Source organism: Barbus barbus (genome assembly GCF_936440315.1).
Source record: "Barbus barbus genome assembly, chromosome: 11".
NCBI classification, from domain to species: domain Eukaryota; kingdom Metazoa; phylum Chordata; class Actinopteri; order Cypriniformes; family Cyprinidae; genus Barbus; species Barbus barbus.
Genome location: NC_136739.1, coordinates 25733301 through 25760208, shown reverse-complemented (window position 1 = coordinate 25760208; position 26908 = coordinate 25733301). Strand labels below are relative to the sequence as shown.

Genomic DNA, 26908 nt, shown 5'->3' with positions numbered 1-26908 from the left:
CCTCCGACAGCTGTGCCGCACATCGCACCGTGTCCCTCCCTTCAGCTCCAGAGGGGTTCTATGATGACGCCTGGCCGTTGAGACACTCCCGGCGCAAGCACTGCGCAGGCTTCCACCAATCCCCGCTGTGGCACCGACAGATGGTGCAGTCGTCCACCTTCACTTCAATGCCAGCTGGGATGATCGTCGTTCCAGCGAAGCAATTTGGACCTGTCACATGGGAAAAAGGAGGAGATTTTAAAGAAGCAGGAATGAGCGAGAGCTCGCAGGAGCCATTTTTTGGGGGGAATGCTGGAGTGACTCACGGGAGTTCTGAAGGCGGAACAGACGTGTGGATGTTTTTCACGGCCATGCACCGATGGGCTTGTTTTTGTAACACTAAAGCTCTTTTGCTCCTCTCTTTTTCTTTCTCTCTAATTCTCCCTCTCACACACCCATCCTCTCACTGGGATGCTTTGTATTCTAATGCGCCACAGGCTGCAGGGGCTGCTGAACAGTCATGCTGGCACTATGCGTGATCGGAGCACGCTCCACTCATTCTCTTCTATTGTGGCCTTCATGCATTGTAGACCATGAGCTATGCATAAAAATAGATGTTTAAAAAAATACATTGAAGTTATTACATGGTACACTGATTAATCAACCAATTAATCACTTCTATCAATCACTCATATGTGTGGTTCTAATTAAGGTCCTCTCTTTCATTCAAAGCACGTTAAGACCCAGTTGTAGTCAGAAACCATAAAAAAATGTGGGGTCTAGTATTTATTTATTTTTTTCCCTTTTTTTAAGAAATAGATACATATATTCAGCAAAAATGCATTGTTGATCAAAAGTGACAGTAAAGACTTCCAATTTCTAATAATTGCTGTTCCTTTGAACTTTTCATTCATCAAAGAATCCAGAAAGAAATGTATTCCACAAAAAAAAAATATTAAGCAGAACAACAGTTTTCAACACTGATAATTCATGTTTCTTATGCACCAAATCAGGGCATTAGAATGATTTGTGACCCTGGACCACAAAACCAGTCATGAGGGTCAATTTTTTTAAATGAAGATTTATACATCATCTGAAAGCTATTGTATTGAAGCAAAAAAATCGAAATATTGAGAAAATCACCTTTACAGTCCAAATGAAGTTCTTAGCAATACATATTACTAATAAAATTTTTTTTGATATAATTACGGTAGGAAATTTACAAAATATCATCAAAGAACATGATCTTTATTTAATATACTTAATTTACTTAAAGAAAAATCGATAATTTTGACCCATACAATGTATTGTTGGCTGTTGCTACATACTGTATATACCCTTGTGATTTAAGACTGGTTTTGTGGTTGAGGGTCACATTTCTGCTATAATGGCTGTTAAAATTTTAGCTTTGCCATCACAGGAATACATAACATTAAAGTATAATTTTTTTTATTTTGGTAATATTTCACAAAATTATTGTTTGCAGCCTCTGTAAGCATTAGAGACTTGGGGAATTTTTTTTTTTTAAACTCCTATAGACCCCAAACTTCTGTTAGTCTGAATTTGCAGAAACCCGACTGTATTGTACGATGTTAAAAGCAGAAATGATTGCTTTAGTTTAGTCCAACAAAAATCTAACTTTATTTTGCATGTAAACACTTACTCTTCACTGAGAAAAGCCCACAAAAATAAATGAAAGCTTTTAAATTGGCATAATTATTACAATGTACTAATGTGTACTAATCGGCTTGGCTGTTGCATCTTATGGTTTCTTTTGTCTCTCAAGTCATGAATGACATCATGTAAATGCAATTCAATTTTTAAAATATGCATCTTTATCAATCATGGTTTCTGTTCAATGGACTTGTGATCTATCAAGCTAAAACTGCACCTTTTGCTGATTTAGTCTGGTTTGGTGAGATGGTCAAATATACAGTTTAGCAGTCATTAAACAATATTCAGTCACATAATGCTGAATCGAGTATTCCAAGTAACTGTGTAATGAGATTTTATATAAACATGTAGATTTTCATTCAGTCAACAGCACTGTTAAAAAAAGTCAATGTGACTAAACACAGTGTTGTTCAATTCCAAGGGTCTACTATGATCATCATTTACAAGAACACTTTAATTTTTATGCAATTCCTCACTTCCTTCCCCCAATGAGCAGATATTAGTGGCCTGCTGTGGATTAAACCCGAAGCGGTTGGTATAATTGCTTAGCAAATATCTGTGTTTATGTCCATATTTACCCATGTAAATTAGCAATGATCATTTCTAAATGATAGCAAATCAAAGTGAAATAGGCTGACTCTATGTGTAGAATTAATTCCTGTGATGAGTTTACACAGTAATGCCTTTCATAAACCATAAAATTAAAAGCTGAGCACAGCCACCATTGTCTGAATGTTTCTGAAGATTATTTTATTTCTGCCTTGCAAGGAATTGTCGTGAAGGCATCATTTTTTATTTATTTATTTTACAGATTAGAATTATATATTTATAAAAGAGCAAGGTTACATGTCCTTGTTACAGTATAAATAGGCCTATACATTTAATAACTGAGTCATATTATGTTAATAATATTATATTATACATCCTTGCAGTTCTTAAAGGCTGGACTTCTGTTTCTACTAAATAGCACAATGCAATTTCTAATATTTATTTATCTGTGAGTGGTGCATTTCTTTGTCTTAATAGACTACAGTCTGTGTTACAGCACTTGACCTCTGGTGACCTCAAGGGGGACTGAAGCTGCAATCAGTGGTTACTATAAAACAAAATCTATAACAAGAGTCAAGGTATGTGTAGAGCATGGGTAGGCAACGTCGGTCCTGGAGTGCCGCTGTCCTGTAGAGTTTAGCTCCAGCCCTAATCAAACACTCCTGAACAAGCTAATCAAGGTCTTCAGAATTACTAGGGCTACAGGCAGGTGAGTTTTTTTTTTAGGGTTGGAGCTAAACTCTGCAGGACATCGGCACTCCAGGACTGACGCTGCCTACCCCTGGTGTAGAGCATCATCAATCATCAATGTAGTTTAGTCTAGGATAGTCCAGTTTAAGTTCCATTAGATATTATTATTAACTTGTGACTGTACGTTCAAGCTACAACAGTTGTACTTAGTCTCATTTTAGTGATAAGATGTTTTCATAGATACATATCTTATGAACAAATTAGATATCAGCATAAATCTTTAACCCAGAACCTTATGGGCATACAGAATTCTTTAGAGATAATTGTACTAGTGTGATAAATAAGATTATGGTGGATTTACTCTATTAAAAGGGGTTTAACAGAATATCTGCAGTGTAAAACATAGGCGTATGATTATCACAGTACAAGACTTTTTGTAGGTGGGATCAGATTGGAGTTTCAGGCTAGGAGTGTGTTTAGCAAGACTCAAGATACTCAGTATTTATCCACTTGCTTCGCTGATCTCCCAGTCGCAAATTATCATGAATTATTAACAGTGTCTTAAGGGTTGACTCTGAGCAGTGTTGTGGTTCTGATGATCTGTTAAGTATTATATAATGTTTTTAATTGCCCACATCAGTAATCTTATTTGACTTTTATCAAACTTAATAAGAGCTGATTCAGATTGTACAAGATCACATATTTCAGTAGCATTGTAAGCTTTTTATTCACATATGCAGTGCTTTGCAGAACGCTAGTAACCTGACTAACAGGGAACATTCTCGGAATGCTCTAGCAAGGTTTTCCAAAGTTATGAACAAATGTTCTTCCAGTAATGTTCATAGAACCTTTGTTTATAGTTATTTGAATAATAATATCCTCAAAATGTCCTCATGGAGTGATCCCCCCCCCAAAAAAAACATTTTGTTTTTGTTTCAGAACGTTCAGAGAACTTGATATAATTAGATGTTCCCTGCTTGTTCACATAACCAGAAAATAAATCAATAAAAATTCACATTTTTAAACATTTAAAAAACTGGATGTTTTGACAATTCAAAGAACATTAAGAAATAATGTTTTCATAACTTTGGGAACATTAGCAAAACGGTTGTGGTAAGGCAAGGTCCTATTTGTCATAATAGATCTTCTATAGTGACCTTATTCATATAAGATCTTCATTATATTATGTTTAGCTACACATTTGCTATTATAGCTTGTGTGATGGCTTCATAAAATATGGGCACCAGCCACTGATCAATCAGGTCTTATTAGAAAATATTACTATAATGACTGGGATCTTGGTCATCAATAATAATCTGCAAGAGCCCACATTTCATATTGAATCTTTTGGAAAATTGTTGTTTAAGCCCCTCATACTGTATAGACATTTTAAGCTCAATTTGAATGAAGCACTACTCCAAAACATCTTTTCTGTGGAGCTTGGAGGAACTTAAAGTGCCACTGTTAAGCATTTCTTTGTACACTGTAAAAAAAAAAAAAAAGAAAGTTGAGCCAGCTTAAAATTTTAAGGCAACCAGCTTCAACAGATTTATGAGTTTTCTCAACTTGTTGTTTTAAGTTTATACAACAAAAAGTTGAGAATCTCCTACAAAAATAAGTTGAGAGAACTCAAAAATCTGCAAAAAATTGGCTCAACTTCTTTCTTTTTCTTTTTTTTACAGTGTAACAGCAATACATATACATATGTGCCTACATATATGCGCCAGAAATAGTTTATTAATTTTTTTTCTTTTTTGAAAATGTAGCACTATGATTATTTGATGATGAGATCTGAATAAGTTAACCATCAGCTCTGAAGAAGTGTATTCACCATACCTGGCCCATTAAAAATCAGCATTTACAGAAGTAACATTTCAGCATGTGTAAGGCCATTCTTGATGACAAGCAGTCCTTGCAAAGTACTTCTGGTTTGATGTGGCAGTAGTTCCTGAAATAAAGTCCTCACTCTATGTCAGTAAAAGTCAGTGGTGCCGCACATTTCAAAAAGAGTTCAAGCTTCATGACCTCCCTTTTACTGTGGGTGAAAACAACTAGATTGTCTTTTAACCACATCACAGACATGTTAATAGACTTGCAATAGGGCGGCAGGGTTAGCGGTGCACAAATTGCTTTACTGCCTACAATATTCTGCATGCTCCGAAGAGACCTGAAGGAGTCCTACAAGCACTCAAATATTCGATTTCCATCAGTAAAAATTATGAGCTGTTGGCAAAAGTGCAAAAGCAACCGTTTCAAGAAGGGCAAAACAGAGATGTGTGACTACTCGCCTAGCCAAGAAAAGAGCATCACTAGTGCAAGGACACGTTGGACAGGTGGACAGGTACCAAACAGATAAGATCATGCTCGATGCCATTCCTTAATGACCCAGACATCTGTTTTAAGACTACTACTGGTTTATTAAGAAGATCATTGATTACAACAACATTGCACATTGTAAGTGATAAGGTTTTAAGATGTGTTTTTTATTAGTTCATGATTGCCAGTTAAAGGATTAGAATGAGAAAGCAATATTATGGAAAGAGGACTAGTTTTTTAGCCAGAAGCAACGCTTTGAAGTTTAACATGCATTCATGCATTTGCTTAGTTAGAACATGCATATTTTCTCTTCACAACGGTTTAATTGATGGACAGGAGTTGTGTGGATTACTTCTGGATTATGTGATGTTTTTATCAGATGTTTGGACTTTCATTCTGATGGCACCCATTCACTGTAGAGGAGCCACTGGTGAGAAAGTGATGTAATGCAAAATTTCTGTTCTCATGAAGAAACAAACTCATCTACATCTTGGATGGCCTGCAGGTAAATCTTAAGCACATTTTGATTTGTGGGTGAACTATTCGTTATACATCTTTTTTGGACTCTCATTCTGACGGCACCCATTCACTGCAGAGGGCCCATTGTTGAGCAAGCGATGTAATGCTACATTTCTCCAAATCTTTTTTGAAGAAGAATTAAACTCTTCTACATCTTGTATGGCCTGAGGGTGATTACAAGTTTAGTTTTTGGGTGAACCATTCCTTTAAACAACTTATGTCCCACACAGTGTTACTTTATTGTTACTTTACAGTGTTACATATTACATAAGTACTATTATTATAAAAATACTATTATGCTATATTATTAATATATACCATTCATGTTTTTAATTTTCAGTTTTCATTTGACCTTTATTTAAACGTTTGGGTAATTATGCTATGTGCTTTTGTAATTATTATATATTTTTTTATTTATCTTTATTTTTATATCAGTTTTAGATTTAGTAAATAAATAAAAAAATCATATTGTATTATTTTGACACATTGTGATTGAGATTTGAATAATATGATAAACATTTGAAATATTGTGTTTCTTCAATCTTAGATATCAAGGCTAACAGAAAGTATAAAACAGTGCATACAAACTATATATTTACAGCATGTTTCAGATTATAGTCATCATCATTGGTTAAGTTACTCTGTTGCTGTGGAGGCCCACGTTATTGCCCTCAGATTAGCCTGCAACCTACAAGCAAGCAATTACTATGGTAACCACTGAAGCTACTGAGAGATGGTTGCCCACGATTGGCTCACCCACATAGAAACAAGGCCAGTTGTCTTTTCAGCAGTGCACAAACTGAGCTTAGTACTGCTGGTCAAAGGTCTTGTTAACATGGGTTTTTAAAAGGCTGCATCATGTAGCAATGTTTAGAGGCATAATTTGGTAATTAGCATCAGTAGGAAGCCAGCACATCACTTTTTTCTTGAGGCTATTTTTGAGTTTTTGAGGTTCAAATTCACTTCAGCAAAAAAGTACTGCATTCCAGCGAGGTTCATTAAGAGAGGCTTCAAAATAAAGTGATACTACCCAGGCTTCTTTCGTTTTGACGTGACATGCGAGAGTGAGATGTGAGCTATATGTTTATGGAAGTCAAGAATTGTGCTATAAAAAAATGATGCAGTCTCGTCTGACTTATGATTGACTGAGACTTGGCATTCCCAGTGTCATTGTTGATCCTCTGCCAGCTCTGTCAATGCTGGGATAAGTGTCTCTTGACATTTACCGTCTCAGTTAGTCCATGTGGAACAATCTGAGAGAGATTACATGGCAGACTGTTTAGAACAGCTCTTGACCAACGCTATTAGAATTGATTGAACTGAGATAAAGTCTCTCAAACTAATTATTTTTACTTTCTTCCTCCTACAGTTGCAACTGAATAGAGCCAAGCAAGTTCATAGATAATATATTCTGTTTATGATGTCATTTCAAACCAAAGCTTGATTAAAATGAACAGGAATAGAAAATTCTCTCATTAATTTTAAGGATAGTTGTTAACATTATGGTGCAAATACTCAGTATTTGAATCAGTTTTGTTATTGCTATTATTATTAATTTTTTCTCCCTAAGGCCCACTTATAACAATTAGTAAAGTATCAAAAACAGTCTGAATATATTTTTTGTGACCCTTAAAATTAAACAGGCTGTTATGTCATCCAAAATTGAATTGGAAATGCTTTTAATTTTTTTTTATTGTATTATATTGAGATAGCAAACAGGTAAATTTAAAGAGAAAGAAGTCTCTTATGCTTAGCTTGCATTCATTTGATCAAGAAAAATAGCAATATTATGAAATATTTTTACAATTTAATAAACCTTTTCCTTGTTTATAATAAAAAAAAAAGTAATTTTTCCATGTGATGAGCTGAGTTTTCAACAGCCATTATTTCAGTCTCAAGTGTCACATGATCCTTCAGAAATAATTGCAATATGCTGATTTGGTGCTTATTTTTGGCCAATTTTATGCGTCGCTGCTGAGTAATAGTATCAATTTCTTTTTCTTTTTTTTAACTTTTAATTAATTTACTGGACCATAGTGCAAAAAAATGCTTCTTTTCCAGAATGCATTACTTTTATATTTCTTTGATTTACAATTCACTAAATTCCTTTTCCTGTGATTCCATGTCAACTATCTGTTGGATGTGGACAATTAAGTTTTAATTCCAGCTCATGAGTTGAAAAAAGAGCCAAATCTTCATTTCTGAATCTTGCCTGACCCTGATGTAAACACCATCTTTGCATGAGAAACACATTACATAAATGCAGTACTGGAGGAGAAGGTTTGAGGTCTGAAAAAATATTTTATTATATATGTAAAACATACACTTTTATCTAAAAGTATCAAGTAAAATGTGATTCTTCCCGAAATGACCCCTTTAAAGATCTTGGAAGCAGCCTTGATTTTTTTTCCTCCAGGGGACGGGCTCCACCACAACCTCCCTAAAATGCCAGCACCACAAGCTCGTCACCGTGCCCTGTCTGCCTGGATTAGTTCTCTTCCAGGCTGTAGGCGAGGCTTGTGTATCCGTGTGTGCGTATCTCTGGCTGTCTTTCTGCGCTAGTAAAGCAGAAAGTCACAGCCGGTCTCTATTTAGCAACTATACCTTACACCACACTTCTGATTGTAATGTGGATCCTGGAGAATGTAGGTCAATGTGTGCCAGAAGGGAAAAAGGAGGGAATTTCATAGATTTTAAAGTTGCACTTAGAAGATTAGATATGATTTTTCTTTACAAATCTATTTTCAAACATATCTCCTGAGGCGCTCCAAAGAGCGACATGATTTCTTTAAAACTGAAGACAGAAACTCGGCTGCAATTTGCGAACTTGATTCAGTTTTATCTTGTTAAAATCTATTATGTCAAAAAAAAGGTTAGCTGTCTGATACTCTCATATATTTTTCTACCTTTTAAAGCTTTCTTATGTAAAAGCGTCTGTTCTTTCGAAACCAACACTTAATTAAATCTAATATTTTCTTTTAATAATGAATAAAAAATAATGTTAACATTTTCATGTTCACAAGTTTGGTATTTTGGTGCTTCCAGGTATTATTATTCTTATAGTTTGTTGATTTAGCCGTCATGTAATGGATTTGTCTTTTCCAAAAATTGCTGGTTAATATTATTGCATTGAACTTTCTTTCTTTTTTTGTGTGGTATTCTGCACTCTATTACATTTGTAGCATTGCCACAGCCTACAATGCTCAGATATTGAGTGAATACTGCCAAAATTATCCACAAATTTCACTTGAAAGCTGAGATGCATAAGCTCAGATCAATGAGGCCAATCAGTTCCAAAAAGTAATACAAAACCTGTTCTAATTGAAAAAAAAATTGAATCCAACATTTGGTGATCATAATGAGGGTCATTTTTGACTGGGTACACCAAATCAAGTACAGGGTTTTCAGCACAACACAAGGGTTAAATCTATGTCCTCTGCAGGCAGCTTGGCCTATAAGCATCGTGCCGATCAACATTTTATTTATCCCACTGATTTACTGAGTTTACACTTTGTGTTTGTGCCTCTGTATCGGACTGACTCAGGGATATCTCTTGCCCTTGGCCATCCAGTTAGCCATTGGAATCCAATAATTGTAATTTTGGAATCGGGCCTTGCTGACTAGTGCATCAAGACACAGGAGATAGAGGAGTCCCCATTGGCCAATTAATCTTTCTTAGCATGGTCTTAATCAATGGGACACTGTTTATCTGAAACAAATTTCCCCTGTAATTGAGCAGAGGATTGGTAATCAGAGCTTGCTAGCTGGTGATACTGAAATCTAATAGAAAGTTTGAGTGGGTTTTACACAACCTGTGCACAGAGCTGTCTGTTTATACCACACTATCACATCCACCTCACTGCTATTTCTTGAACACTGATACATGCCAGTCAGCCGAACAATACGCTTTCCTTTGGGATTGTGGAGAAGAGACCTCTAAGGAATTCTCTAAAGTACACCTTGCAGGTATTTTCATCTTCTCCATAAACCTATAATAGGAAATAGGCCATTCTTACCGTTTTTACAGATGGGGCAGCACTGCTCTGGCTCGTACACTGGGTTGACGCACTCTGGTACTGCACAGTCTGCGACCACACAATGCACCTCGTTATTTGGCTCGCAGCGACACCATTCACAGGGCGAAGGCTGGGGAGACAGAGAAATATGATGTGGTGAGAGACTGTTACAGGTAAGACATCACAGTTAAAGTCAACATGAAATCAAACTGACTCTATTTTTATATATTTTTAAATGCATTCTATTACAAATTAAAACAGTATATGCAAGTGCTTGTTCTGTGTCACAAATCATTCTCCCTTTTTAATCCACCCCTCCAACCTGCTGGCTACTGAAAGAAGTCTCTAATGCCAAATTTACACTGCAAAGGTGGCACAGAAGTGCTTCTGAAGTGGCATTATGTGCTTTTCAAAGACTATTTAATGCTGCTCAGAGGTGGCATGAATTAATTTACACAACAATTGCACCTTTGCAAAGTATGTTGATATTAGGGACTGAGGTGGGTCAGAGCAGGCATAATTTAGTCTGGCTTTTATGCAGCATTACGTCTTTACACAGAATTTTGAGTAGGCACAGGGTAGACTTAACTTGGCTGTGCAAAGACACCTCAATAACCCTCTTATGTTTATTTGTTTGATCAAAATTAATGTGAAATATTATTGCAATTTAAATTTCTTAAATATTATTTAGTGCTACAAGGCTGAACTTTCAGCAGCCATTACTCCAGATTCAGCCCTCAAGAGATCTCTCAGTGTTGAAAACATTAGTTTGTATTTCTTTATTGTCACTCTTGATGAATTTAATGCATGCTTGCTGAATAAAAGTATTAATTTCTTTAAAAAAAGTCCTTCCCCATTTTTCTATTATTCTAAATTCAATCATTCATCCAGATTTTAAAATGGTTGCAAAACATTTCATATTGACTTAAATGGCCCCTTCTTTCTTATTAGAAATAATATTTCTATTCTTTTTGGCTGTTGAGGTTGAAAGTCAAACAATGCTACTTCACAGTTGATATGATAATGTTTGATGGTGGGCAGTGTTAAATTTGCATTTCCCAAATAGTATTGAATTTTGGCTGAAGTCTTACTACAAAATCACGTGTGCTAGCATTAATATTAGTTAAAGGAATAGGTAATGGATTTGTTTTTTACAAATATGCAGTTCTTCATAAGACATTAATTGATGGACTGGAGTCGTGTGAATTACTTGTTGATTATTGTGTTTTTTATCAGCTGTTAGCACTTTCATTCTGATGGCACCCATTCACTGTAGAGGATCCATTGGTGAGCAAGACATTTTTTTGTGCTTAATGGGTATTTGTTCCCTATTTGTGCCACAATGTACACCAGTGTTGTGCAGATTTGGTTGACTAATGCACCTTCACTCTGTCCTCAGCTCCTGAACTCTGCAGCCTCTTCAAAGTGATCAATATGCTCTCTCTTGCTTCTCTCACAGGTCTCCTTTATGTTTGCACGGAGAGTTTTGAGGTACGACCTTTTCAAGGAAGTGTCTGGGTGATTTGAAGTATCTTCCAAATCCTGATAATTGAACCAGCTATGCCCACTGGGACATTCAAACTCTGCACACGTTTATTCTAATTTATGCACTTATTTTAACTTCCACAGTAGTATTTTTGAAATATTCTCTAGTCTTTATTTTCACAGCAGTCCTTTAGAATAATGGTTCCTTAACTGCGGGGTTCCTCTCCAGAGAGTGTGGAAGTTATTTTAATGATTCACAGGTAGAGGCCAATTGTGAGGCAACTTTGTCATCATTATGGCAATTGTTTCCTATCTACAGTATGTAAATTTAGAAATTATGCAGCATGGGGATTGAAAATTTATGCAAACAGCATATATATGTTTTTGCATAACTTAAAACACAATAACGAATTTGAAAATTCTGTAGTTAAAAATAAACATTAATGATATATAGGACTCTATGCCTAGGCCACAGTCCGATTATCTGATACATATTGCACACAGAACTGAAAAGCACTTTTTCGATCTGACTTTAAGCTCTTATATGATTGGCTGACTTTATACAACCTCTGGGAGTTGGGAGGAACAGGATTTTTCATCAGTCTGCCTGGACACCAAGTTGTGTTTACAAAGTACCGGGATGATTCAGCAAGCACTTGTGAGCAGGAACTAATCACTGAACTAATCAATCATTAACATTTATTTATTTCGGAATGGTAAATTCTGATCACAAATATTTTACACATATTCTGCTTTTTAAGTTTTTTTTTTTTTTGATGCAGCTGTTCACTGAGACTGCTGCACCACTATATGATTTTTTTCATTAATGTTGAATTTTTTCATATAATACTTCCTCTAAATGACACATAAAACAAACTAAACTGGTCGGTTGCTTTTCCAGTATATCCCAGAATGAACTAAACAAAGACTACCATTCAAAAGTTTGGGGTCAGTGAGATTTATTTAGAAATTAACACTTTTATTCATCAAGGAATAAAATAAAAGGACACCATCCCAGTTGCTCAAAAAATAAATAAATAAATAAAATAAAATAAAAGTAATGCGCCATTCCCACATTCGCGACCGCTCGCACCTTATGTTTGCGGCTGAATGCAAATGATCAGAATTGATGGACAACTTGTCTATGCCCGTGTAAAGACAACAGCAATCTGGCGCCTAGATAAGAAAAAAAAAAAGATGAAAATTAAGCCCGTGCATCACTTTCAGGTAGGCTACAATTGTAAGCCTGTAAAACTGTTTTGGCTATTGACCACCAATGCATCTACTATTCTCTCTGAGTTTCCATGTTCCCTTACGAAAATTAGCCATGGTTTTAACACGAATAAAACCAAAAATCATGGTTCTTGTAGCCATGGTAACCGCAAATTAACCATGGTTTTGTTACTTCAAATAATAATTTACAAAGAAGGATTAAGATAATATTTTTGTGGTTATATAAACAGAACTAAGCCAACAACAGCCTTTAAAATGACTTAAAAGGCATTATATAATACAATGAGACAATAATGATTGGTTAATTAATAATTATGTTTTCATTGAATAACACTGTTAAAATACATAATGTAATGCAAAATAAATGTATGTACATTACATGTTATTACAAATGCCTGCAAAGGGAGCCAAAGGCCTGGTTATTGCTACAAGTCCTTGTTTAATAGGCTATTGACCAAATATTTAATTCAAATATCCACTTAATCTTTAATTTTTGGCCACCTTTTGGTATAGATGACACAGCCTCTATAATTTCTTCAACAAAAAAATATGTGGATATCACAACCCTTAAAAAAATTAACCATGGTTTTATCGTAGTAAAACTGCTTAATTTTCTTTTGCGTGATTTCTGAATGCTTGAGACTATAAAATCAATCAGACAAATGCATTAATAAAATCATAGTCATAGGTTACTGTCTAGAGCTACAATTGTAATTTGTAAATAACACAATTTAATTACAATTTATTTGTTTACTTTTATATTTTTATTAAAGTTCTATTTTGACCCCTATAGTAGGTGTTGTTTTTTGTTTGTTTAACTTCCATAATATTTGAGAGAGGGGGCACAACAATACAATCCTGCTTTGGGCACCCATTTGGCCAGCAGCGACCCTGAGCATAATGCTTGTTGTTTGTCGTTTCTCCGATCACAAATGCTGACATGGTAATGTTTTAGCGACGCGATGCAATGTGACGCATAAAAAGACAGTATAAGTCATTATAATCAGTAATTATGTCCCCACTGGATGCAACAAATGCCTCGTTTATAATGGGTTTTTATTGATTTAGTGTCGTCGCGCCGGGACACGTCATTACAACACGGTAAGGGGAGTAACATTTCCATCTCACGCTTGAGGTATTTGGCCAACGCACTGGATAGTTGGCCAATCAGAACACACCTCGCTTCTCAGAACGATGAGCTTTGTAAAAAATCGACGCGTTTCAGAAAGGCGGGGCATAGAGGAACAACAATAATTTACAGTATGTGGAAAATAATGTGTTTTTTAACCTTAAACCACATAAACACATTGCATTACACTAAATACACAAAATAATGTTCTTTTTAACAACGTCATATGACCCCTTTAATAATTCACAATATCACTGTTTTAGTGTATTTTTGATTGAATCAATTCAGCATTTATGGGCATAAGAGACTTCTTTCAAGAACATGTTACTAATTATAATATAATTACTTATTTAATAATATATTATAATCTTCAACCTTGTATTTGAATAAAGTGTGATGTATTATTGTAGCACTCTAATGTTTCATTTATGAATTTCATGTATTCATAGAGGTGACACTGACTCATGTCTATGCCAGCACGGATCACAGGTGAAGGTCTCGGGGACAGACAGAGATCGGGACCCCTGTCCTGGCAGCGGTCATGCCCTTTAGTCTCTGCACACTGTGTAAGTGGCACGGACACTAACAATCCTCTGTTCTCCATTGATAACAGCATCCAGTCCAGTGGGACAGGAGCTTGTGAACTTGCCCATACAAATCATTTGTAATTGTGCCAGATTCTTCGTAGAGCCAACACGAGGCAAAAAAAAAAAAAAAAGGATACAATGGGCAGTGGGTACAAGTGTCTGGTTTTCATAGCGTATACTGTAGAGAATGCTAAGATTAACATTCTCTCTAAAAAACGAACTATGAACTTGAACTTTTACTTTGATAAGGGCACTTGAGTAATGTCTTAAATGGGTATTATGATTCAAAGTGTACATGCAGTACTTCTGAAAAACCATCCTTACAAAGTATTCATTACATTCATTCAGTACAGGACAAGAGGGTCATAAAATGTTCTGCTGAAAAGACTCTTTGTGTAGCTAGGCCTGGATCACTCTTATTGTAGAGGCTTTACTCTTCCCAGAATTATCTGCTTACAGTATTATGTATTATTCAGCAACATGGCTCAAACAAAATGTAAGCAAACCAATTGAAAGGAAAAGCCAGAGTCATTTCATGAAAGGAGTACCATTTCCCTGCCGAAAAATACAGCTTAACCAGAATAAGGATGATTGCTGGTCTTCAGCTGGTTTACCTGCTAGACATTTGCCTGGTTTCACAGACAGGGCTTAGACTAAACCAGGATTAGATCATTGTTCAATTAGGACATTTAAGTAATTTTTATAAACATGCATAGAAAAAAACATTACTGGTGTGCATCTTGAGACAAAACAAAGGCATCGATATATTTTAAGACCAGTCAGTGCAAGTTTATTTCAGTTCAAACAGCTCAGACTTACACTTTAGTCTAGGACTAGGCTTAAGCCTTGTCTGTGAAACCGGGGGATTGGTTTCTTAAACTTATAAACTGACATGCCTAAAATCTCTCAAAAACCAGCAAACCAGACCAGGATCAGACTGGCTTAAGATGTTTTTTTTTAAATGCACTAAAAATGTCAAGCTAAATTAATTATTATTATATATATATATATATATATATATATATATATATATATATATATATACACACATTTAATAACATTTATGTATATGCATTTTTTGCATGACACAGTAGCTATTGTATATAATACATATAATCTCATTGAACTAAAATTGACTGATTTGTCTAACACAGGGTATAACTACTTCCCAAGAGTTTTTTTTTACTTTTTTCATACCTTGCTAACACTTGTGGTTAATTCCCAGTATTCTTCGAAAAAAATAGCTTATGAATTTTTTGTTATGCTATATTATTGCAAAATATTGGATTCTATCTTTTGATCAACTTTTTTTTTTCAGTTAGTTTTTTTCACAAGTTTTGTATTTATATTTGGAACTGATTGATGTTAGGCCTCATTAAGATTTTAAAGTGTGTGTATACTATTGTTTTTTTCCGTTCACAGAATGGCTACATTTATTCTAAAATAGATTACTGACTCATAGTTCTTAGCACTAATTATTCAAAATGTTTCAGTTCACTTCACTTCAAAAAGCATGCTTGTACTGCTTCCAAGGCAACTGGCGATTGGTTTTGATGTGTGACCAATAGTGGTTTCATTTACTTTGTCTCTTGTCTCTTATTAACATGCAAACCAAAGCAAGCATATCCTGCACATGGTGATAACAATGATAACAGTACTACATGCATATATCTAATACTGTATATACTCTCTCTCTCTCTGTTTGTGTTTGTGTGTGTATAAATATATTAATCTTCTAGAGGCAGTATAAGAAGTAGGAGAAAGTTAACTTATAGGAAAAAGATATACGAGAAGGCGTACTTCCCATTTAATCTTAAAGCAGTCGCTACTGGTGTAGAGAGAAAGTTGAATAATTTATTTGGCATTCTGCAGGTAGTGATCTCAGTCTGAACATTTATTGAAAGGCAGATGACTGTATGAGCACACTATTCTGTAACTGCACAGGGTTACACGTGTAAAAGGACTTTTGTGACATTCTCGGTCTGTTGTCCGATTACATTGATTACTTCATGGCTCATGTGATTAAAAAGATTTCATTTCTGAGGAAACGCCTCTAGTATTAGGACGAGTTAGCTAATTTTACACCTGACCAGTTACATTTAGATTCGTCTACGCTGTATGAGTCAGTTTAACACTGATGGTTTAATCTCGTCACGCTGCACAGAATGAGGAAGCATACTCTTTTCTACTCCAGTGGACAATGACTTCTTCAGCCTGCATTGTTTCAAAATGAACCAAGATTCAAGAGCTTTTCAGCAGCTATTACTCCAGTCTTCAGCGTCACATGATCCTTCAGAAATCATTGTAAAATTCTGATTTGGTCTTCCAGAAACAGTTGAAAACATCATGCTGCTTAGTATTTTTGTGGAGACCGTGATGCAATTTTACAAGATTCTTTGATGAATAGAAAGATCAAAAGAACAGTGTTTATTTGAAATAGGAATATTTTGTATCATTACAAATGTTTTACTCTTTTTAGATGTGATCAGTTTATTGCATCCCTGTAATTCCCAAACTTTTGAATGATAGTGTATGCGACTTTTACATTAATTGTTGCAAAGTGTGAGAAGCATGATGGTTAAATGTCTAAATGTTCCTGCAGACATCCATTGTTTGTTTGTTAGATTAGTCTGTGAAATATAATCTGTAGAAATGAAAAGAATAGTTCACCCTAAATTGAAAAATCATTTAATTTTTCTGACATTATTTCCTCACCTTTGTTTTTTCCTATACTTATGCTCATATATATTTCATCGAACAAAATATGAGAAATTTTAATAGTGGTTTATGCAGTGTATTTCCATGTAACAAGACATTTACAGTGACCATGAAAGTCAAGTTTAAGACTGGACAAAAAATTATTGATAAAGGCACCATATGACTCATGCCCAGTGGCTAATAGTTATTAATTGATAACACAAATCACAGTAATCTATCACATGGCTCATAAATTATAAGAACAAGTCACTTTAATCATTCTGTTATGGTGTTTTGGGTCCTTATTGGACTTTGACAGACATGGTCACTTCTATTTTGTTCAACAGAAATTCCCACAGACAAAATAACACCTGGGAAACATTCCAAGCTATGGGTTTGGAACGCCATGAGGGTGAGTAAATAATGGCAGAATTTCCTCCGTGGGGCCTCGCTGCAGAATTGTGTGGGCATGATGGCTCTAAAGTGGTAAAAAGATGTTAAACCAGTTATATTCACTAATGGTGCAACTGATGGCTCATATGCACTGATCTTGAGTCATCAGATCCTCATGGGTTTAAGCACAGATGCTGAGCTGCATCGTTCTGACAGCATTCTGGGAAATGTAGTTCCAGACATGGGGGTGACTAAAAGGCTCATGCGAAATGCCCTCAGAAAATGTTAAAGATCACGGTGGGTTGTAAAGGTTGCATTCCTTTGTGACTATGTTAAAACAACACCAGGATCGGGGAATACAAGACAGAGAGGATGATGGGAAAATGAAGATACCGAAGTGACCACTGATTTCAGCTTGAAGCAATTGGAATATGAGATTAAACTTGGTGAAACCATTTCATAGTTCCAGTTTCTGCCGGCCTACTTGTTAGCTTTTAATCAGTATTTTTAAATTAAAACCATGCTTTTCCTCAGGCAGTTGGATCGGAAAATCAATTTAAGCAATTTATCTCAGGTGCTTTTTATAGCTATTTCCTCTCACAGGTGTCAGAGTTTGCGAGTACAGTCACTAATTACTGCTCACTGTAGCATATGCAGATGAGAGGGCAACTTCTTTTGTGTGTATGTGCATGTGGGAGAGAAAAAGACATACGTTATAGTTGAACCATTTCTAAGCATACACTATTGAAGCCACAGAATAAATAAATAAAAAGGGTACTTACGACTTTCTCACAATTCTGACTTTTTCTTGAGAATCTGAATTCATATCTCACAATTCATACCTTGTTTCTTGCAATTCTGATAACAAAATGTGACTATGTGAGACAACACTGAACTGCAATGTAAACTCAGAATTCTGAGAAAAAAAGTCAGAATTGTGAGATATAAACTCAGAATTCTTACTTTGTCTTGCAATTTCAGGTTTACATCTCAAAATTCTGAGTGTATTTTTGCAATTCAGACCTTTTTTTACACTGATTTCTTTTTTTTTCTTTTTTTTACTACAGAATAAAAAAAAATTCTGACCTTTTCTCCCTTTTGTGTGTTTATATCTCACCATTCAGACTTTTCTTCTCAGAATTGCGAAAAAAAGTCTAAATTGTGAGATGAAAGTTGCAATTACCTTTTTAATTTTGCTGTCCTTTGGTGAAAACAAGCATTCATACTATACCGATTACTCTACATATCTGTTTTAATAAAGTTGCAGTCTCTAGACAGTGATAGACACTGCATTGTTTTTGATGGAATTTAAATTGACATTTCCTCTTTTAATATTTAGCATGAAAAATGCACCGCCGCCTGTTATGAGATGCCAGCGGACTGTTCACTGAGCGATATTTGTGACAAGACAATTCAAAACCTTGAGGAACCGAGAGTGTTATCTGATTCATTTACAAAACAATGTTTTTTCGGAATTCAGCAAGAAAAATCCAATGAAGTTGCCCAGATATGAGACCTTATGAAATGATATGTCTAATTTTCTTTAGCGTATTTTATTATCTATAAGCCATTCCCTCTAATCTTCATTTTCTCACCCTCTCTCACAGGTATTCCCCTCTCTGGTGATCCCAGGTGCACAGACGGGATTGTTCAAAGCTCACATCCTGGCCCTAGTCTTTCTGCCTGGGATCTGAACTCACCCTATAGCTCCGGCCTCTTGCTTGCAGCTGAGCAGTGGCTGGGGGAGTGGCGGTGGAGTGGCTCCCTTCCACGGCTGCTGGGGAACCCTGTAGGTGAAACACCTACTGAGGGTAAGTTTCAGAGCTCTTAGGAAATATAACACAACAGCAGAAAAGGAACCACTACCCCCCAGAACCCCTATCCCACTGCCCCCTAAAATCACCAAAATTTACCATTTAATCATGCATTTCATATGTTGTTACACTTCTAATGTCATATATGTTGATCTTGGCACCAAAATGTATTTGGACACTTGCAATTTCTTTACATTAGTAACAAACTATCAAACCAAGTAGTATCTGTAAAAAAAATAAAAAAGTGTGTGTATATATATATATATATATATACACAGTGGTGTGAAAAAAGTGTTGGCCCCCTTCCTGATTTTTATTTTTTTTGCATGTTTGTCACATTTTAATGTTTCAGATCATCAAACAAATTTAAATATTAATCAAAGATAACACAACATGCAGATTTTGAGTGAAGTTTTTTATTATGAAGGGAAAACAAAATCCAAACCCACATGGCCCTGTGTGAAAAAATGCTTGCCCCCTAAACCTAATAACTGGTTGGGCCACCCTTAGCAGCAACAACTGCAATCAAGCGTTTGTGATAACTTGCAATGAGTCTGTTACAGCGCTGTGGAGAAATTTTGGCCCACTCATCTTGGCAGAATTGTTGTAATTCAGCCCCGTTGGAGGGTTTTCGAGCATGAACCGCCTTTTTAAGGTCATGCCACAGCATCTCAATAGGATTCAGGTCAGGACTTTGACTAGGCCACTGTAAAGTCTTCATTTTGTTTTTCTTCAGCCATTCAGAGGTGGATTTGCTGGTGTGTTTTGGATCATTGTCCTGCTGCAGAACCCAAGTTCACTTCAGCTTGAGGTCACGGACAGATGGCTGGACATTGTCCTTCAGGATTTTTTGGTAGACAGCTGAATTCATGGTTCCATTTATCACAGCAAGTCTTCCAGGTCCTGAAGCAGCAAAACAGCCCCAGACCATCACACTACCACCACCATATTTTACTGTTGGTATGATGTTCTTTTTCTGAAATGCTGTCATACTTTTACGCCAGATGTAATGGGACACACACCTTCCAAAAAGTTCAACTTTTGTCTCGTCAGTCCACAGAGTATTTTCCCAAAAGTCTTGGGGATCATCAAGATGTTTTCTGGCAAAACTGAGACGAGCCTTTATGTTCTTCTTGCTCAGCAGCGGTTTTCGTCTTGGAACTCTGCCATGCAGGCCATTTTTGCCCAGTCTCTTTCTTATGGTGGAGTCATGAACACTGACCTTAACTGAGGCAACAAGTTTAGATGTTGTTGTGGGGTCTTTTGTGACCTCTTGGATGAGTCGTCGCTGCGCTCTTGGGGTAATTTTGGTCGGCCGGCCACTCCTGGGAAGGTTCACCACTGTTCCATGTTTTCGCCATTTGTGGATAATGGCTCTCACTGTGGTTCGCTGGAGTCCCAAAGCTGCAGAAATGGCTTTATACGCTTTTCCAGACTGATAGATCTCAATTGCTTTCTTTCTCATTTGTTCCTGAATTTCTTTGGATCTCAACATGATGTGTAGCTTTTGAGGATCTTTTGGTCTACTTCACTTTGTCAGGCAGGTCCTATTTAAGTGATTTCTTGATTGCGAACAGGTGTGGCAGTAATCAGGCCTGGGTGTGGCTAGAGAAACTGAACTCAGGTGTGATAAACCACAGTTATGTTTTATGGGGGGGTAATGTGGGTTTGGATTTTGTTTTCCCTTCATAAAAAAAACCCTTCATTTAAAAACTGCATGTTGTGTTTACTTGTGTTATCTTTGATTAATATTTAAATTTGTTTGATGATCTGAAACATTAAAGTGTGACAAACATGCAAAAAAATAAAAAAATCAGGAAGGGGGCATATATATATATATATATATATATATATATATATATATATATATATATGTGTGTGTGTGTGTGTGTGTATAGTGATTATTTTTTAACTAATAAAATGGTCCCAGTTCTCCTTGGGGTCAGTAAGATTTTGTTGTTGTTGTTAAGATCCTTGTCATAAGATTCTCTTATGTTCACAAGACAGCATTCATTTGATCAAAAATACAGTAAAAACAGAAATATTGTGAAATATTATTACAATTTAAAGTAACAGTTTTATTTTAATATATTTTAAATGGTCATTTATTCCTGTGATTGAAAATCTGAATGTTCAACAGCAATTACTCCATTCTTAATGATCCTTCAGTAATCTTTCTAATTTGGTGCTGAAGAAACATTTATTATTATCATCAATGTTGAAAACAGTTGAAAACTGCTTAATATGTTTGTGTAAACCGTGATTTTCAGGATTCTTTGATGAATAGAAAGTTCTAAAAAAACATGCATTTATTTGAAATGTCTTTACTGTCACTTTTGATTAATATAATGCATCCTTGCTCAAGAAAAGTGTTAATTTCTTCCCGATATCTACTGACCCCACATTTTTGAACCGTAGTGTATGTAAACACTTGTGCTTGCTTAAGTGTGCTTGCATTTTTTTTAATGATCTAATCCAGTGACATACACATTTAAGTGATGCACAAATGTCCAAATACTTTTTGTAACCACTGTGCTTATAGTTTTATATTATATAAAATATTACATTTTTTAAATGATTAAAATATTTCATAAATTCCTTTTATTATGATCTAAAAGAGCTGGTTTGGCATCCTAATACAGAGAGAAAAGGTGCAGGTCCAGAGCAGTGAAGTAATTGGCCGTTATGGTTTATTCTCTCAAGGTTTCGATTGACAGGATTATAAGAACATGGTCTTCCTGAACTTTCACTGGAACATTGTAAAAATCAAGACAAGTATTGGAAGAGCTATTGCCATGCTTTAGAAGTGATGCGATTAACTCTGTTGTGTTGGTATAAATCCTATAGCTCTTTCAATCGCCCTCAGCCTGTAAATCAGGACATTTAAAAAGCCACATAACTGTCTGGGTCAAGCTGGGTTACACACGGGTCAGCGTACATCGCTTTGATAATGCACTTTAAGTCTTTCACTTGGAAATCCATCCCTCAGCTGTCATTTGCAGTGATTAGTAACAACAAAAAGCTCCACTGACTGATTGGTCTGCCTCATTCTACTGTGAAAAGCCTTCTCCGTGTGTAAGATTCATATCTCAATGGGGCTCCTCCCACTCCTGCCGAGCCAAGTAAATACAGTTCTCACCAAAGAATGGCTGAGGAAATGCCAATGTAGCCCACACCAAAGGTTACCCTGTCGGCTTCTCTTAATTGGATCAGCTATCAAGCGCTGTGATGCCCTTTGATTCCCATTCGCAGCTGGACCTCAGTAGTTGCTTTTTAATTCAAAGAGATCTCACTGGACACTATTGAGCGATGATGCCTTGTTTGCTTAATGCGAACGTCAAATTCAGAACGGAAAACTGATCAAAAAGGGATTTCTGCTAGTTATGAATTGCTTGACTTTGTTTATGGGTTTTCAATCAGGGTCTCTTTTGACGGGACGTAATCAATAGAGCCAGATAAACCGTTTTAGAGGTAATAAAAGATCGCAAGTTGTCCTTCCACTCAAGGTTGGAGAGAACATACGTCACAACAACAACATGTGGTATTGATGGACCTGATCTTTTTATAAACAGACTTACATGGGCAAATATGTCTAGCTGAAACATGAACTTGCATCAAAACAGGGTTAATCGGGCACCTAACAAAGATGGATCCGATTTAAAAGTCTATGAGACCCTAATTAAAAAGAAACTGCTTGACTTTGGCACTCTTTCCCCATGCCAATTATGTAATTTAACCTTCTTGCTAGCCACAAAAAGTTTCCTAGATGTTGGTGCCTAAATGAAGTGCTCTAACCTTGCCAGCTTTTGTAGATTCTAATTCGATTGGCACTAGTTGGACTTCTAACAAATTAAATACTCAGTCTTTGTTTATGTAGAGATGTGGCCAACGTATGTGAAACTGAATACAGATTGACACCTCAAATAATACACTGTGTATTGCAATAAAATGCTGATTTTGTCAAAAAGCAGCTCTGAAGCTGGCCAGCCCCATGTTGATACAACAGAACTGGTGAGTGATAATATATCAGATGGTGCCAGATGGGAAATTCATCACCCAGGGTGAGACTGAATTACATAGACCTTCCACCCCACTGTAATCCTGATATTAAACATTGTTCGGGTTTTGATCTACTGCTAATATAGTCTAAGATAATAATCTTTGCAATACATTTAATGTCAGGAGACAAGTTGCCTAAAAAGGCCTGAATTTACATTATCTCAAGATTACACTCAATGAATCAGATGTAAGCATGAGATGAATGCCAACAATATCTTGTTCTCTAGAGAAAGAAGATTCAAGATACATGCACTGCAAAGCCATGAAAATGATCCAAAGCATCACTGCTAAGATTAAATACATAATTATTTTGCCCAGTGTCATCAATCTTTAAAACTAAATATTGCTTTTTTAATAAATTTTATTTAATTAATAAATTCATAAATACACATTAATTTCACAATGTATTAATATTATTTTAAACATTAATATTTATATTAATAATCAAATTAAAGACAAAATCAGAAAATGCTGAAGGGTACACAATTCGAGTTCTTAAGAGAGATGAAATCCATAAATGGTGCTAACAAGTGCAGGAAACAATCTAAAAGGTGGACTTGGGAGGTGGAGTTCAAAGACTAATTTTGTGTGTTATGATTTATTGCTTTGGCCTTTGTTGATACCTAAAACTTATATTAGAGTTTGCACTTGCTGAAACAGCCCACATTAACCCTGGAAATGAGCTTTGTGGGTGAAAATATATATTTTTTAAACTGTATTATTTTTCCTAATGTTGCAGGTTTCAATTATCTGACATGAATACTTCTGAGAGTCTTTCTGTTTTGTGAGAATTAAATATGTATGACCTGCTATTTACAACCCTGCCAGTGGAAATGGACCAAAGTAAGCAAGGGTCCTGCTGATGTTAGTTATGTTTTATATACACTACATATTATTAGACAAATATCTAGTACTTGCAACTGCTTAATAGACTACTTCTTTTAAAAAAGTGCCCTGCTGATATGAGGCAACACCAAAGAGCTTACAACATGTTAGGCCTGATAAAGCTGTCATGAAATACCAAATGCAAATTTGTCAGTTCTACGTCTTATGAATCACAAGCTGGCTGAATGGTTCATCATGTAGTTCAACATTAATGTATCTATCTATGGCTGATGGGTCTTTTAAGAATGCTTCAGTGCTTTGTTGTATGATTGATGGGTTTGCTTTCTTCTTCCGATCAATATAAATAACTTGAATTTAAAATCAAGAGAAAATGCACACTAGTTTTAAATGGATTGCTTTGTCAAGTGGATTGTTTCTGTGGCACAGCTCTAATCAAATTACAGTTGATAGTGATGGATAGGGCTTATCATGATGAGCTTCTATGAGTAAAACAAGCATAAAACTATCCCACAATATCCCATATATATATATATATCGCATATATTTAAGGACATAGTGGTGCAATAGTGATATGTGTTCTTGAAAGTCTGTCTCACTTAATTTTGTCATATGATGCCAGAATTTCAAGTAGATTTTCATGCATGCTATCTTGAGGCAGATTTGTGAAACTTGTAGGCTTGATTATTAAATTCAAACAGTGTAAAGTACAATCCACCCACAATTTGGGATAATGGAAGGCTTACTCTCTTTAGACATTGTATATTTGTGTGATTCTCCACTGTAGCCTACATGGTTGAGGCAAGACACACCTAATAATTAACCACAGGTGTGCGGGATACACAATGCAATACTAAATCCGTAAAATAGCCCTATATTCTTGCATAGAATAATTATTCTGGTAATTGGGAGGCAGCGTGATCCTACCTTGAACTCCTCCAGGATTTTATAAGTCTTCCCTCTGTATTCACAGAAGTTTTTGACCTCCTTGCATTCAGGGCAACAGCCATTGTGTTCCACCTTGGTGCACTTGGGGTGTATTTTAGGGCACTCGGGTTGGTCACAGACAGGTCCGTCCTCCGTGCACACGCACGGGCAGTTCGAGTGGCCCGGGAAGAAGCGTTCCCCGAGCTTGTACACGAAACCACTGTCATCCACGCAGCCTTTCCCTCGGTAGTCATCGAAAATGATGTCATTGTTGGCAGTTCTCTCGGCCCCATCCGCGGCGGGATAGTCCTCAGGGCCGACAGAGGCCGGCGAGACAGCGGCGTTCAGGGCGAGCAGCACGACGCAAATCGCCGAGAGAAAAGGGCCCATCCTTCGCCGCGGCAGTCTGACGCATTCAAGGAGAGTGTCTTGGGTCCTCTAAGTTGTAAGTCTCCATGCTGCAAATATGACACTGAAAGAAATGTAAACAACCCGTAGCTTGATAACTGGACATGCATGTTCGTTGTTAACCGCTAAAAAGATCGTAACATTGTAAGTTAATGATCAAAGTACAGTTTGCTGAAAAACGTGACCATGTATAGGGATGAATGGGGAGTGTTGTAACAATGTTTTTTTTCTTCTTTATTTGTTTGCTACAAAGTAGAGCAGTTTAGAAATATATGACAAACCTACAGTAAACCGTGTAAATAAGTGTCAAGTACATAGAGTGCCATTAGCTACCTTTGTACTTGTGTGAGTTATAGATGTTGTGTATGAATATGTTGTGGTAGTCAAATTTAATTTATTTCAATAATTCAATTTTTATTGCAAATGTTAAACATGGGAATTCTTTTTTAATTAAATACTAACATTTCTTGAAGTTCGCTATATCCTTCTCCCATCCCTCCCCATCTGGTTAGTTGCGATATAAACATGTACATAGCAAAATAGACATGTTGTATCAAAGAATCTGTGAGATGGTTCAAGGTTGCCCCAATTTGCAAATCAATTTGTAAACCTGACATTTTGCTTTCTTACATTTTTGTTCGTGAGGATGGTGATCATGCATGTTAGTGATTTCATTCTTGTAGCTCATTTCTATTTGGTTAAACTGATGGTGTTACAACTCACCCAGCGTTACAGCACTCCCCAGTCTCCCATACTGGTTAATCTCTGGTAAAGATCTGCCATTTGTTCCCACACAGAATGCACCGAAGATACCCATAGATTGATGAAGAGTCAGCTCATATAAACGAGGTGTGTTTCCTCCTACAGTATGTGTTAGCTTTGGTATTAGTAAGCTCTGGATCAGGAGGGGGTGAAGATATTACTTCAAAAGAAAAGCGTGTGTACGAGAAAACAATCCCTGAAGAACAAAGTAAGTAAATCAACACAAACAAAAACCCAGATAATCACAGGCATCATAGACAGTGCTCAACAAAGTTAGCCAGGATATCTATTTCCCAGGGACAACAGGTAGCTCCCCAGCTTCTAATCCCTCATAGCACTGCAGATAGGTGTGCATTGACCATGTCCGTACATTTCTACGCTCTGAATTTCATCTACTCCAAGAGCCCTGAAGAAACGACACGGTTTCTGTGTCATTAACGAGTGCGTAATGGGCTTCGGTCCAAATGCCTCTTCACTCGTGAAAGCACGATAAATTAACCATAAAACGGCACGGTAGTGTGAGATTCTACACTTTGAAAAGCAGAGGAGCTGCCAGAGGAAAGCACTTCAAAGAAAGAGTTTCTGTTTTACACCGAACGATAGTCTAGTATTGACAATGCGTAGTCTAATAAAATGACTGCCTCTGGCATGCTGAATGCATTTGTGCAGAGATTGCCTGCCTTGAATGTAGAGAGAAATGCATTTTAGTAATTAATATTATCATAAACATAATTGTTATTGCATTGAAGTATTGCAATGAGCACGAATACATTTTAACCAAGTGGCTGGACTCGACTTACCGCGTTGAAATGTCTGGTTCCACTTTGT

At 36.2% G+C, this 26908-nt stretch overlaps 1 protein-coding gene across 1 annotated transcript; it reads right to left on the bottom strand.

Annotated features, from left to right (window-relative positions):
* Positions 1 to 58: 58 nt before the first annotated feature.
* LOC306876851 (von Willebrand factor C domain-containing protein 2-like) lies at positions 59 to 26908 on the bottom strand (the record flags this gene model as incomplete). The annotated part of the gene is made up of 4 exons (XM_079428281.1): positions 26877 to 26908; positions 24911 to 25316; positions 9744 to 9873; positions 59 to 210 (listed from the first exon to the last, which is right to left on the bottom strand). The coding sequence occupies exons 2-4, from the start codon at positions 25298 to 25300 to the stop codon at positions 59 to 61; spliced, it is 672 nt and encodes a 223-aa protein (XP_079284407.1). The 5' UTR covers positions 25301 to 25316; positions 26877 to 26908.